This window comes from Trachurus japonicus, chromosome 6 (assembly GCF_045865225.1).
Source record: "Trachurus japonicus isolate A0001 chromosome 6, Traja_1.0".
Taxonomy (NCBI): Eukaryota; Metazoa; Chordata; class Actinopteri; order Carangiformes; family Carangidae; genus Trachurus; species Trachurus japonicus.
Genome location: NC_140912.1, coordinates 28,342,689 through 28,358,650, shown reverse-complemented (window position 1 = coordinate 28,358,650; position 15,962 = coordinate 28,342,689). Strand labels below are relative to the sequence as shown.

Sequence of the window (15,962 nt, the reverse complement as noted above, 5' to 3'; positions counted from 1 at the left end):
ATCTTTTTCTTTTTTTCCTCCCTTTTTCTTATTCACAATGAGTCCCCCCCCACTTCCATCTAGGTTTTCCCATTACAGGAAACGCAGCTTCACATTTTAAAAACCGGCGTGGCCTAAATCGAAAGTTGAGAGTTGATTCAAGCCGGTGAGAGAAGTGTTTGTTAAGAGGTTATTTTGATTTCTGAACACATGGAGGGGACTCGGTGTAGTGTGTACCTGAAACTCCCCAGAGGAGAGCATTTTATTTTCAAATCTCATCTTCATTATTCTCGCCTTTCTCAGTTCCTTGCTGGCATTCAAAGGAATGAATTCATTATGCCGATACAGAGCACAAAATATTATTTATTTTAAAGCAATATTGGGATATTTTTCAGAGGCAGGTTTACAGCTGTTTTCGACCCTGAGACACAGACACGTCCCGACTCCTGACACCTTGGTTTCACTTTGGAAACAACTTTTTTTTTAAAGGAACAACCTTGGAAAAGATGGGATGTGAAATTACTGTGGAGCTTGACTCATGTTTGTGGCATGTCACTGCCACTCTGCTCAATCCTATACTCTTTTTTTCTTTCTTTCCCCCCATTTACAATGCTCTTCACTCCCCTTTCACAGCCTCCGACGCACACACACACACACACACACACAGAAAAAAGGAGGTATTGTTGGCATGCTAGAGGAGCGCTTCCACTCTGCAGCAATCAAGCCATTACGAATGGAGAGGGAATGGAAGGCCTTTTGTTTTTGTTTTGTTTTTTTTTTGTTCTGGTGTGATATAGAATTCTTGGCATTAGGTTGCACATCAGGCCAGACCATAATTGCCTTCTCCTCACTGGGGAGCGTCTTGTTTTCCATTTCAAGTCTGCCTCCGACAGATTTCACCATTAGAGGGGGGGTGGGTGGTTGTAGCTGGGGGAAAAGGAAGACAATTCCTGGATCAGTCATCTCGTATGGGCTGCCAGAGAGGAGGCATGGACGACATTGAGGATGAATCCAGAGATAGCTTGCCAAGGTGCTTTCTGCCTGGAACAGCACAGAGGAGCTGGGATACTGCAAAAAAAAAAAAGAAAGAAAGGAACATATGTATAAAAACTAGGTCCTACATCCTCACAGATACTGTAACTCAGCCAGAGTTGAGACAATGAGACGTTTATTTATTCATCGAACCAGAGGGAGTTGTGAAAATAAGACCGAAAAAAACAAAAAACTCTCTTGGTTTGGTTTTGCACTGTTGGACAGACATAACAAGGCGCCGCTATGGGGCTGTAAAGTTGTGATGGTCATTTTTCACTGTATGCCCAGACTAAATAATTAAAGGTCTCAGATTTGAAACTTTTTTTCCTCTGTTTTATTTGAAGTGCTGAAACTATATTCGTGTTTTCAAGAAGAACCAAAAACAATCTTAGTGTAGTTTTACATTTCCTCTAGCAACAACAGCTCAGTGTCAGCCAATCAGAAGGTGACAGACAGTCTTTTCTGATTGATTGATTGATTGATTGATTCGGATATGCTTGTGTAACAGAGGTCCGTGGGTGTAGTCACAGTCACGAGGTACCAGTAAGGAGAAGTGACGGCGTGTGGCGGTTAGCGGTACTGAAGTTAAACTCACTCACCCATAAAATACATGCTAATCCACCTGCCAAGTGGTCATTGACCTCTTGGCGAAACGGTTAGCAAAGGTCAGACCAACATCGGCTACACTTGTATGCTTCAAACATTTTGTGTTGTGTCTTGTCCTCAAATGTGTTGTGTTTTGCCTCGGCTATATTGCAAATGAGGTTGCTCCTCAATATATTTCCGAGTTTAAATAAATGTTAGAATAAATGGATTGATTGATTGATTGATTGATTGCTTCCTGAGTTATTCGATAAACGTGCAACAGATTTCAAGTAAAGCACTCACAGAAACGATATCCTGAAACTTTGGATTGATGGATCGAGGTGGGCCGTGCTGGGGTGATGATGCATATTTGTGACATCACAAAGTTGCAAAAGCCACAACGGCTCATTTTAAGGCTCAGTTTTCTAAACTCCAGCAGGCCGTGTGTATTTCCCTCTGGACTGAGCACAAGCCATCTGAATCCATACTCTCCATTCAAAATGTGACCTTTAAACACAAAATGAATTGATATTCAAAGAAATCTTTATTTGCAGCCTTGAGGGTATTAAAAGGTTTTCAGCTGCAGGGTCTGGGTGACGGTTGTAACATGAGTTCACTCCACCTCGAGCACTGAATGCGATGCTCTTAATTGTACGAGGCACTTTGCGGTAACGCTGGGAGCATTAATTTTTCATCTTCATTTTGAGACTAGTTTACACAGAGCTCTTCACGTAATCTTCCAATTCCTTTGTTTCTCGTTTTCACTCCCTCGTGCTGTCGTCTTCCTGCACAGCAAGATAATAACCCTCAGCGTGCGGTGACGTCAGGAGCTGATGGGCACAAGGCTTCCAGCTGAAAGCCATTTCCAAACCCCAAGGAGCTTGTCACGCTGTGACACAACCAGGTGATAATTTCCTTGGAGGATTTTTCTGTGTTTTTTTATTATTATCTCTCCACAGAGCAACTGTGGTAACAATCAAAAGGAATTTATGGCATCTAGGAGGGTGTGATTGCCGAAAACGGTGGAAAATGACAGCAAAATAGCAGAGCGTATTGAATTAATAAATTGCCAGGCTTGAAAAATCTTGATCAAAATTGGACGTTTAAACCACAACAATGAAAATCTGATTGAATTCGAGAGGTCCTCGCGGTGAAGCACACTCGGCTTTTGTCACAGCTTTGTAGCTGTCGAGCTTCCTTGTTGTCAATCTAACGCGATTTTAACCTTTTTACCATGAGCACGCTTTTCAAAAGGAGTTCAGGACAAGACGGTTGATGTGAGTTAAGTGCACAACATGCAGCCGGGGAGAGAAAAGAAAAAAAAAAAAAGAAGAAGCAGCGAGTGGAGAGGCGGCGTTGTGGTTTATTTGGTCCAGTTCACACACGCAGTGCATAATGGATATTTAACAGCCCCGGCCTGCTGGAAGTGTGCTGTGTCCTGAAATGGCGCTGGGGACATCTGAGGGAGTGTGTGACTGCCAGAATGACACACCCATTAAAACACACTTAGGTTCATTTCACTGCCCTGGATTCATGCCCAAAAAAATGCACAACAATGCACATATGCTTTCCTCTTATCAGTGGACATTCACAGCATCAGATATATCTAGGAATATATGGTGGTTTGGTTATGTAGAGGGATTTTTTAGCTGCTGTGCGTCTTCTTCGCTGTGAAATCTGGGGTATCAGAAGCGAGCATGTTTCCCTGTTGCCTCTTCCTCTTCTCCTGCTCTGAGCCCATCCTGAATTATTGAAACACTAGAGGCGCCTCGCTTTGTCTCGTATCATTGCAGCAGACACCCGTGACTCCAACCTGAGACAGAGAGAGAAAGAGAGAAGTGAGTTCAACTTCATCTCCCACAACACGAAGTAGAGAAAGTTGTTTAATTGCGGGGCAAAAGGTAATTGTAGGTCAGCGGTCTCAACATGGCTTATGGGCGGGCACACGGGGAAAAAAGCTGCTGCTGAGTTCTTACAATAGAGACGGCGGCGGAGGCAGGGCTGCGAAGTTAAGAGCTCCACCTGAGCCACTGGCGTCAGGAGGACTCTTGTGCTCGATGTAGCCATCAACTGCAATTCCTCCGGAGTGGCTCTAATGATTCTTCTCATCATCATGCTGCGCTCAGCTTTCTCCAGCAGAACACTGCAGTTTACGGGGGAGACACGCCGCGCATGCAGGGGGAATAATGTGACACATTCAGCTTCAGCAGTAGTTTCTGCAAAAAAAGAAAAAAGTTAAAGTTACTATTAAGTTTATTCCAGCCTAGTGCATATACATGGGATTCAGGGAATTACTGGCAAATATACTGTGACGCTCTGTTCGTCATATCATCATCATACAGTATCTTGCCAATTTACTGGGAGATGTTTTTCCATAAGGTCTCTCCATTATCATCCGGTGCTGTACCCACAGACTGGATGTAGATGGATGCACTGTAGCCTCTTTGACCTTTCTGAAGTTTCTGGGTTGCTCTGCAGGAGCCAACTCAGCTGTGCTTGACCCCAGCTAATGCAAAAATAAAGTAAAGATGTGGGGCATGTGCTTAGCTAAGACTTTTCTGCATAGTTTTAAATTCTACAAAAAGAATCAGCCCTCTGCTGTGGCCACAAAGGGAAGAAGTCATGTTTATTTGAAGTGTTTGAAGGGAAGTGGAGCTGTTTAAGGGCCGGTCTCCGACCGCCACAGGTTTCGGAGTATCCGCAAAAGATTTTTTTTTTAATCGTTTTGGCATTTTGACGACATGGAAGCGGCTTTTTGTCAGCCCTAATGCAGTATTTTTTGAAAGCAGGTCACAGAGTGAATAAATCTCAAAACGCCACCCCAGCGTTTTCGTGTACAAAACCAAAACGCATCTTTTATGAAACGATGATGTCATAGTCCCACCTTTGAGCCACACTGCTGAACATCACATAACAACAACAACTGATGAATACTGCACCTGAAACGCGTCATTAGCTGCGTTTCCATTACAGATTTTCGCAAAATAAAAGCGATATTTCTGAAACTTCGAAAAAGTGCAATTGCTATTTGCGGGTGTTTCCATTGAAAGGTATTTTGCGAATGAGCCGTAATGCGTCTTGCGTTTCTATGGTGACGGCACAGCGATCTCAGCTGCCGACAGCTGTTGCTGTTATTGTTTTTAACAAAGACAAAAACAGCGCTTGATTGCTGAAAGGCAAAGCCTGTGTGGCGCTGCAGCGGCCACAAATAAGGGCGCACTCACACGGGCCAGTTGTACCGTGCTGAAGCCCGAATGCCCCCTCTCCTGTCCCCCGCTGGCCCGCACTCACACCACCTCCAACCCAAGCTGATCAAGCACGGTTGCCTCCGTTGATATAGAGAGGGACTATTTGTTTACCAACACGGCGGATGTGCGCTTTAACCTGACTGCAGAAAGAACGGAGCCTTTTAAACACCAGCGATGATGAGGCACTGTCGCGCTGACAACAATATAGGTGTTTGTGTCCACACAGCCGTACTGGTTTATGTGACTTAAGGTGACATTTCGGCGCAGCAGGGAGTGGGAGCGTGGATGCGAGCCAGTCTCCTTCAACCATGCACGGAAAAGGGGAACGATAGGAAAGGTTTTTCTAATTTATTGAGAAACAATGCCCAGGTCAGCAATGCATGACAGTAAACATGTGGTTCATTTGTCCCCTCAAGTTACATAAACCAACACAGCGTGGACACACACAACTCCGGTGACGCCGGTGACGTGTAGAAAAGCGAAAAAAGTGTTTCCATTACACTTTTGCGATACACGTTTGTATCGATACGTCTCAAAAACCACCTCAAGAGAGCGCAAAAACTTTTTTGCGATATTTGAGAGTTTTTTCGAAATGTAGGTGTTTCCATTACCAGTTTTTAATTTCGATATTTAGGTTTTGCGCATTTCAAGGGGTAATGGAAACGCACCTATTGAATCGTCTATATTAAAGGGATAGTTCAACATTTTGGCAAATTGGCCCATTGCCATAATCGCTATAGTCATAGCAGTAGGTTCGTTGCCTTTAATTGTCGGTGCAAGCTATTTTTAGAACGGCAGAGCAGAGCCGCGAGCTGCTCAGAGCTACACTACGGAGGCTAATGGGATTTCTTGGTTTCCCTCATCAAACACAATCCAACAACTTGTTTTTTTTTTGCACTTCCATCTTTTTCAGCAGAGGTTGCTCTTGCATTATGATCTACCATCTGCAGTCCACTTGTCTCATTTACCACCTCAAACACTAGTCTTGGACTCACTTTGTTTAGCATCTAATATGACAGATGGCTGATATGGCTGAAAGTTTTCATACTGCAGAAGAAAAAAAAAACGCTGACTGGGAGCTTCGCAGCAGATTCTCCATCTTCCCAAAACTCCAACACAAACAGAAAGAAGTGGCAAGATGCTTTAAATACAAAAAAAAAGTAGAGTTCATACAGTTGACAAGCAACAATTAACCATCTCTCAACTTTAAGCTGATTTGTTCATCCACTCCGGGCCGTTTAGCCTGTTTGGCTTGTTACACTGTTTAAATGAGGAAAAACAGCTCAAAATGTCAAAATTGCTGATAATTGCCTTCCACATTAAACCACAATGAGTTGAAAATTGCACAGAAAAGGCCACGGTGGATGGATATGTTAATTCCAGTTTTCAAGTGTGCACAAAGAGGTATTGACTCTGAATCCCCGATGAGGCCGACTCCCGGTGCAAGTGATCGATGTGTGTGTGGTCATTGAACTGAGCTTAGAGGTAGTTTGTATTCTATTAGGCGTCTCCGGGGCTTTGCAGCGGTGGAACAAAAGCACATGCTGATGCCTAATTGCCGCCAAAGAAAAGACCAATGGCATTGTTACATCTGTATGGATGCTGCTGCTGCTGCTGCTGCTGGCTGTTTGTGGGCTTTTTCTCCTGCAGTCAGTCACTGTCGTACAGATGTGTACAGATGCGAAGAGGGGGGAGGGCGTCGATCCTGGTGTGAAACCTGCTCCATCAGCTTTTGTTGCTGCTAATAAGCCTCTCTGTGATTTCTTTTGTTTTATCTTGGATGGAGGACAGCTGAACAGACCATTTATTTATTAATAAGATTAATGGGAATGGGTTTACTGTGTGACTTTCTGTCCTGAGCTCGTGACGGCAAGTGGGAAGTGACATGTAATTAACACTTTGACATCCTAACGTAACCCGAGTTAGACCTGCAAATCTGGAGGTTGATTTCACTATGTGTGTGTCTTGATGCTGAATGTGTGTGTGGCTACATCTACCAATTCATCCCTATAACATTAGGAAAAAAAATGTCTATAACATTATATTAGAGCTCAGTCGGCACATCTCCGACACTCAAAAAAACTGAATATGATTTTCTTAAAGGTCATATTTGCTGTTGGTTTTGAATGGATCACACATATTTATTGTGTCCAGTCACTGTGTCTGCTTCTCCTCCTCTGTTATTACCTTCACCCAAAAAGAGGTTATATTTCCATCCGTGTCTGTTTGTTGGTTTGTTTATTTGTCAGCAGGATTAGGGAGAGAAAAAAAAAAAACAAGACCGAGCCAATTTTCTCTGAACCTGGCAGAGGGAGGGATAGATGGACGGGTCACGTACGGGCCGGGGACGGACACATTCAGTTTTCTTGGTTCAGATCCAGATAATTCAGTGTGAATTTGAATGTTTTTTTTAATGTTGTTGTTGTTTGACAGAGGCCTAGCCGGAGGTCTGCACTTGTATAGCAGCTTTGAAGTGATCAAAAATAAAAATAAAAGTACGATGTCAGCTTTACTGTTCTCTCTCTATCCTTCACATCGGTTTATATAGGCACTGATTTTTTTTTTTTTTTTTAAGGATCTGAAAAGTGGTTTGTGAGTGTGGAAATAAAGGTCTCCAAGTTCAAGTTCTGCAAATTGAACCAGTTTCCAATCAACACCTGCAAGCTTCTGTCACCATTGAACAGAAAATATTTCAGGTTTCTTCCTGTTAATAAGTTTAGTTATTTGTTTACTCCTCCATTATCACCAAGTGCTTTTCTCATTGTGACGGTGTAAGGATCTAGCCTTGAGATATTAAATATCATGATTTGGTTCAATACTAATAGAATTCAGTTTAACTGAGTTGTGACAATCAGTTAATACTTGAAGTGCTTTGGCTTTGTAAATGGGAACTTTTTGAATTGTACTTAATCAACAAACTATTATAAAGGTTGTAAATATTCACATATACTCAATTGAGTCTATTTTTTTTATATAAATCTCTTATCTTTTCTTTTTCTTCTATGGACCATAAATCTGAAATAAAGTGAACTGAACTGAAAATGTAATTCACTCCTCTTCCCTTGAGTCAGAGTGGCCTCTAATCTACAAACAGAAAAAAAAGTCACATTATAACAACAAAGAGGAGTGAGGTGGATGATAAGAGCGTAGAAGCTCTCTCTCTCTCTGTGATTATTCAAAGCACAGGAGCGTACTGAGATGCTGGCGATCAACCTGAGGGCTAAAAATACCAGCAGGGGGGGGGGCACTGGACAAATCCAGCAGCCGCCAAATTTATAGTTTCATTGTTATTAGCAGAGAGACATATTTGATTCACATCAGTAATCCATTGTTGAGCGCATCAATATCCTTAATGTCCTGCAGCACCTTCAGGTGTGTTTTTTTTCTCTCATGCAATTGGCCAATCAGTGGATTTGGTCCACATCCTCCACCTCCCTCCCAGGCTCATTACCCCCCCCCCTATCTCCATCACACTCCATTAGAAACCTGTTGAAGATAAATGATGATCCTACCAGACAATAATCACGTCATACATGGTCGTGTGATCTCTCCAATTAATCCTGATGAAGAGACAAAAAAATGACACGTGTGTGAACGCAGCACTTTGAGGCCGACACCATCTTTCTCACACGTTCCTTCCTCTGTGTCTTTGGGTGCAGGTCCCGGCAGCGAGAGGGCGAGCAGCATGAGGCTGCTGTGGAAATCCCTGGACAAGATGAGGTGTCTGAGGAAACGCTCCACCATCCCCTTCCTCGGCTTCCTCATCACCTTCCTCCTCTTCCTCAACCTCTACATCGAGGACGGCTACGTTCTGGTCAGTGCAGATTGTGTCGTGTTCGCATCCTTAAGTGTTATTATTAACAAACATTAGAAATTTAGATGAAGCACTTACTCTGTATTTTGATAAGCAAATGAGTGCAAATGTGTTTTTTAAAAAACAAAAAAACAAATGTGTTGTTGTGTTTGTTCACTCCGCCCATGTTGTCCCTTTTATAATTGCTTGTTTTTTAAAAAGGAAACATGTTTAAATTTTAATAACGTGGACCCAAGTTGAAATCATCCAGATGATTTATTTCTTATTCATGACGGCATCAAAACTTGGTGAACACAGAACATTATCTGTGTTTGTTATTTTAATTATTGAGTGTGGGGAGTTCACATTTGCACAGCTCTCCGGTTGCTCTTCTCAAGTCCATTTAACTCGGCTGTGTAAACCCGCCTGGAGGGTGTTGAGATTCCCTTTGTCTGGTTTCATCAAAACACACACACTGTCACGTTTTTACAAGATGTTTTTAATGACGACTTCAAGGAAAGAAAAGTGGGAATTTTTGTGAATTATTCACAGTAGAAATTGAAATTTCCAAGAGGACTTTTATGACAGCTTGTACCCTCTCTCCGTCTCTGTGGCGTTAACGCTGTGTTTCTCATGTTGTCTTCCAGGAGGAGGATAAAAGGCAGCTTAGGGAAACATCAGTCCACCCTCCGAGCTCGGAGCGATACGTTCACACCTTCAGAGACCTCAGTAATTTCTCTGGAACCATTAATGTCACGTATCGTTATCTCGCTGGAACCCCGCTGAACCGCAAGAGTAAGTTTAGTGTTTCTTTAAAGAGGAATTTACATTGACAATTTTTTTTTTCTCTGTCTCTCTCTTGAGCTCCAGGGAGTTACAGTAAGTCACACGAGCACGAATAAGAAGTAAAATTTAAAATGTGTGATGTTGGGATTTAAAGCACGACCATAAAATGTAACTGCTCCATAGAGACCCTCTTTTTTTTTCCTTCAAAATTAAACACTACACACAACTCTCTCTCTCTCTCTCCACTACACCATGTTTTATTCACTAAATGTTTCTATTGCAGCTCTGACAGACACATGCATTGAAGAAAATAAATTGATCATTTGTATTTCTCAGGAGTGGTTTGACATGATAATCAAAACTGTATTTTCTCGCTGCTCCCTGAGCTTTCAACCACAACTCATGGCATCCAACAGAAAGCTGTATGTAAGGGAGGAGAGCTGCAGATAAAAAAAAAAACAGACCATGGAGTCTATTTAAAGTTAAAGGGATAGTTCAACATTTTGGCAAATTGGCCTATGCAATAATCCCTATAGTCTTATAGGTTTGTTACCTTTAATTGTTGGCGCAAGCTATTTTTAGAACGGCGGAGCAGAGCCGCGAGCTGCTCAGAGCTACGCTACGGAGGCTAATGGGATTTCTTGGTTTCCCTCATCAAACTCATCAAATACACAATCCAACAACTCCAAAACGCTCTGGTGGACAAGTTGTGACCTGCACATTCACAACGCTATGAGATAATAACAGAACGTTACCCAACAGAGTTGTTTTAGAGGTAAATTCGCCCTTTGGGGGCAGTTTATCAGCAAGCATGTCTCTGCATTTGCCTCAAAAACAATTCTGTCTCCACCGTTCTAAAAATAGCTTGCACCGACAATTAAAGGTAACGAACCTACTGCTATGATTATAGGGATTATGGCAATGGGCCAATTTGCCAAAATGTTAAGATTATTTTGTCCAAAGTTGAGAACTTTCACACTTTCCAATTACAGAATATGTTTGATTAAAGTAATTATATTTCATCATGGGAACAGTCTTGAGGAAATGTCTTTAATCCATCATTGAATCTTTAGTTTTATAATTGGTACAACATATAACAAGCATATAAAGTGAGATTAACATGTGTTTCTTGATTTCAAAGCAGGTCTAGGTTCTTTTAATTAATCATTAACGCTGTGAAAGGATCAAAGCCTCAGTCCACAGAGAAATTCACACAGTCTGTATTCAGAGACTGAGCCTTAAAACCAGCCGTCAGGACTTCCTGTCACTTTGTGATGTCAAAAGCTGGTTTCTCTGAATGTTAAAATTAAATCTGCTATACTGTACTTGAATGGGCTCCTCAACAAACATATAACTTTTAAGGGATCAAATCTCGAAATAAAACACTGAAACACTGAGACATTTTTGAAAAATGGCCAATTCAGGACAAAATCGTCAAACGCGATATTGGACCTTTGAAATGTTGAGAATTTCCATTGCATATGTGTTAATATGATATACAATTTCTTTACAGAGTACCTTACCATTGGACTGTCGTCGGTGAAAAGAAAAAGAGGGAACTACCTACTGGAGACCATCAAATCCATCTTTGATCAGTCCAGCTACGAGGAGCTGAAGGAGATCGTGGTGGTGGTCCACCTGGCAGACTTTGACCTGGTCTGGTGTGAGAACCTGGTGCAGGAGATCACCAGGAAGTTTGCTCACCACATCATAGCCGGACGCCTCCTGGTGATCCAGGCTCCAGAGGAGTATTACCCATCTCTGGACGGGTTGAAAAGGAACTACAACGACCCGGAGGACCGGGTCCGTTTCCGCTCCAAGCAGAACGTTGACTATGCTTTCCTCCTCAACTTCTGCACCAACCTGTCCCACTTCTACATGATGCTGGAGGACGACGTGCGCTGCTCCAGGAACTTCTTGACGGCGCTGAAGAAGGTGATCACCTCCAGAGAGGGCTCCTATTGGGTGATGCTGGAGTTCTCGAAGCTGGGCTACATCGGGAAGCTGTACCACTCCAGAGACCTGCCACGTCTGGCTCATTTCCTGCTCATGTTCTACCAGGAAATGCCCTGTGACTGGCTCCTCATCCACTTCAGGGGTCTGCTGGCCCAGAAGGACGTGATCCGCTTCAAGCCCTCGCTGTTCCAACACATGGGCTACTACTCCTCGTACAAAGGAGCGGAGAACAAACTGAAGGACGACGACTTTGAGGAAGACTCCATAGACATTCCCGACAACCCTCCGGCGAGCCTTTACACGAACATCAACGTCTTTGAGAACTACGACGCCACCAAGGCTTACAGCACGGTGGACGAGTACTTTTGGGGGAAGCCTCCAGCCACCGGAGATTTCTTTGTCATAGTCTTTAACAAATCGACCAAAATTAGCAAAATTAAGATTGCTACTGGTTCTGACGACCGACAGAATGACATTCTTCACCACGGAGCTCTGGAGGTCGGAGAGAAACTGGTCGGGACTAAGAAGGGAAAACAGTGTTCGTCCTACATCACGTTAGGGGAGTTTAAAAACGGCAACATTGAGGTTCAAGACGTCGACCACAAGATTGCCTTTGATATCGAGTGCGTACGCATCGTGGTGACCGCCAGTCAGAAAGAATGGCTCATAATTAGAAGTATAAGTCTATGGACTACACAACCTCCCAGCCAATGAGGACTGTACACAAAGACTCTTAGTAAGTCATAGACGCAAAAGTTTTTATTATTATTATTAATATTATTTGTTAATATGTGTATTTCCGGGTTTATTTATTCATTTTGTATGTATTTATTGATACTCATTTTGATTGCCAAATCAATCTATAGTTTTTTATACCTGCAAGTTGTTGTAACCTTAAGTGGAGCATCGTCCCAGTCATCCTTAAGGACTGTTCAAATAACCTCAGAGTTTTCATGACGGTACGTTTTTCTTCCAATTTCCCACAGGCCCTTATTTATTTCCAGTTTTTGATATACTGTATATCCTTAACATAGGGCTGGGTGAGATGTGTGATCTTTTCCTGTCCAGGATAAGGCCTTCTTCTTTTTCTTCTTCTTTCTTCTCTACTGTCAATGTCAACCAATCTTATGAAAAGACCAAACTCCAACAATGTCATGATCCCACCACCGAGTACTGCCGAGTCGCCAAAGTCTGATATATATCATATTCCTCTGGGTCAAAAGCTCCACTGTTGCACTGGGTGACATGTTCCTTCATTGCTATGAATATCCACACACACACACACACACTCTGTAGGTTATTTTGAGTCACAACATCCTGCTGCAGTAAATATTCACTCGAACACCGAAATAGTGTGTTAATCCACCGCTGAAAATAGTCCCCAGCAAGGGTCCTGTTTACTCAGGCTTTGGTAATGTAATGCTGAAAGTTCTGGGCAAAAGCGGTTTAAGGAAAGAAAAAGCAACTATATATTTGTTGACCTATTTTTAAAGATGGATGTCTTCACAAGCAATGACACATTTTGGTTTTGGTATTTTGTAATTTGTTGGCAGTAACAAATACATAAAGAATCGGCATTAATCATCATTGGTTCTAAGGGAAATGTAATTTAAACCTAAGGATGGTCTTATATAGAGGGAAGTCATCACGTTCATTTTTTTTTTTTTACTCTCAATTTGTTACATCATGAAATATTAGTATTAATACATCAGTGTCAATACCATGAAATCCATTCACCCAGCCCTAACTTGATGGCACATTATACATATAAGTCATTATTAGAGGAAGATGCAATTACTTCTGAATGTTTTTGAAGGCTCTTCAGAAAGGTGGGGAAAGAGAAACAGCGAACTACTACTACCACTGATTTATTACAGTTCATTTCAGTACAATTGAATCAGTTCAATTAAATTATTTCAAACCGCCAATTACACTTTAATGAGGGGACAGACAAGGATAGCTGTTAGGAAGGGTAGCTTAATCTTCTATAGGAAAGTAGTTCTCCTGGAAATGATCGTCCAATTAAAGCTATTGTGTCCGAAACGCAACTTTTCATGACTGGTATTAAAGCCCTCAGAGAGAATGTCCCCACCATGTGGCCCCTTAATTATCACCCTCCCGCCCCCCCCCCCCTTTAGAAATAATTAGAGGACATTGTTGCCTTGGATATTTTGTCATGTTGCGCCCAACTTTCTTTCCATTTCAAAATATTCCTTCTCCGGTGTAATTATCTTCTCCGTTGTGGCTGAGGTGGGCGTCTTGAGTGGGCTGCAGCTCTTTTACTAGCACTGTATGTTCTGTCCAGGCTGCTGACAGGAGAACAATGTTTGTTTTCACCCATCTTCTCCAAGAGCTGAGATTAGATTGCACAGTGAAGAATGGGGCCAGGTCTGCTCTTAGGTCTCTCTTCTTTTTTTTTTCCTCTCTCCTCTCTCCACCACAGCACAATTTTCCCCTAGTAAATTGGTCTGTGTTTGCCTCACACTCTACACCAGCAAAACAACATCTCCCCTGGAGCTATAGGATCTCAATTCGTTCTTTCCCCTAGTGTTGCACTCTCACAACTCCAATGTTTCTGCTCCTACATGGTTGCCTCTTTGTGATCTTTGCTCTCGTTTCATACAGTCTGCTGCTGCTGATGCCGCTGCCCTTTTCTTGGGGGGTGAAACTGTGCTTTGGCTCTCCTCTTCAGATGCTCAACTCTCGCTCTCTGATGCCGGCTAACAGGCTAAAGGCTAATATTTGCAGGAATAAACGCTATCCATTGCTATGTCGCTCAGAGCAAGCCAAACCCCGCCCACTTTGAGGGAAAAAAATAAACCTTTCACCCCCCCTCACCCCCTCCCCACGTTACGTTTGTGTAATTACAATCTGTCAGCGAGCAGACCTCGGCGACAGATGATGCAATAAAGAGGTAAATGTTTACATAACGCTGACGTTCCTTAGGAACAAGAGGTGGAAACAGTTTGTCGTCATTAAGCATGCGGTGGCGACGGCTTTGTAAAGCTTTGTTGCTATCCACCTGTTCCATGTTGTTTTTCCCTACCGTGCGACGAGGTCTCGTCTCGTGTCACAGATCGAGACCTTTCACAGATTGGCTTGTAGCAGCGCCGCGAAATCCTTCCTCAGCAAATCTCCCCCGTGCTATCTGAAATGAAATTAGAAAGCCCACCAACCCCTCACAATGTGGCTTATTGTTTTTCCTCAGCATTTCCCTTGGAACGCAGCTTTTCATTTTGGTGAATGATTCTGTGACCCGCGTGGATCAGCTCCTCCGAGAGGGGGATCTTTTTTTTTTTCTTTTTTTTTTGCCTTCAACGGATGATGCTTTTGGAAAACACATTCTGCATTGTGCTGCGTGTGTGGTATTCTTTATGACGCATGCATGAATGGTGCCAATTCAGCCCCACCCCCCTCCTCCCCAGTATTACCTGCTTATGAGCTATAAACACATGATGTCACCGCAGGGCAGTTAGCTGTTTTACAAGTGTAATGGATGGCTTTTGATACACCACACGCCAACTGTTGTGTGTTTGCGAGGCGGGCTGATATTTCTGGAGGAGAAAATCGCTGCCTGATCTTTATTTGAAATAAGACGCCGGCCAAAAACTAGCTGCACGCTGCAGATTTATGGACAGATTTACATCTTGGGGATAACAACAACAAGTACTACAACAGCTGCATAAATTCTCAACATTGAGTGAACAGTGTGCACAGGCTGACGTCTACATTTTACCTACGGCCATCCACGCTGTCCATTTGTCTACAATTAAAAACCCTCTGCATCGACATGCAGAGGCCCCTGAGAGGGAAACAAACACAAGGAGGAGGAGGCAACGATTTAAAGATCACCGTAAGGCTGGTACATGTCTAAAGTTTGTTTAATATTATTGGCTTGTGAGGGTCGAAGTTCAAGTTATAAATGTGAATATGATCTGTGGGTCCTGAGTTCTTTGAAATGTGAGCTGTCTTCTAGTTGGAGCATGTACAAAGTGCATGAACAAAACAAAAAAAAAAGCATTTTCAATGGATAAAACGACTCCTTCTTTTGTACATCAGGATCTATGAATTATTGTTCAGCTTCTGCTAATGAAATCGTACTTTTGGGTTCGTACATAGAAGCCTACCAATACTACCTTACTTACAGGTTCGGAGTTTCACACGTGCTGTAATATTGTCAAGTGGAGCGAGTGTGTTAAGATGTTGTTCCTGTTGTCCGTTTTACTTTCCTTCGTTCTCTAAATGGTACTGTACTGTAAGATGACATATATTTTTTTACATGTATCATTTCAAATGTACTGTATATATTGTACTTAAAGACGAAATTAGATTAAACGAATGAATGCCCTGAAGTGTGTGGTTTGCATTGACTGCTGAGACGCAGCTGTGTATGTGTGTGTGTGCAGGAAGCTCGAGGGAGCACAAAATATTGAGTAAGTGTCTGATGTGTCAGGCCTTGATTATTGGCTCGAGAGCCTGGAGGAAAACAAAACGCTACTTACATGACCCCCAAAATCAAGAAATGCGGTTTAGCTGCCTTTGTCTTTGCCTGAGTGGTATTTTTTGATCCGTTGTTAAAAAGG

At 42.6% G+C, this 15,962-nt stretch overlaps 1 protein-coding gene across 2 annotated transcripts in view; it reads left to right on the top strand.

Annotated features, from left to right (window-relative positions):
- mgat4c (mgat4 family member C) overlaps positions 1 to 15,727 on the top strand; it is a 106,129-nt gene extending 90,402 nt beyond the window's left edge. For both annotated transcript variants that reach the window (XM_085780128.1, XM_085780127.1), the window contains 3 exons: positions 8,504 to 8,658; positions 9,285 to 9,432; positions 10,937 to 15,727. In XM_085780128.1, coding sequence (XP_085636254.1) covers positions 8,530 to 8,658; positions 9,285 to 9,432; positions 10,937 to 12,093 — 1,434 coding nt within the window. In that variant the 5' untranslated portion in view covers positions 8,504 to 8,529 and the 3' untranslated portion in view covers positions 12,094 to 15,727. The remainder of the gene's footprint in view (positions 1 to 8,503; positions 8,659 to 9,284; positions 9,433 to 10,936) is intronic.
- Positions 15,728 to 15,962: the final 235 nt, after the last annotated feature.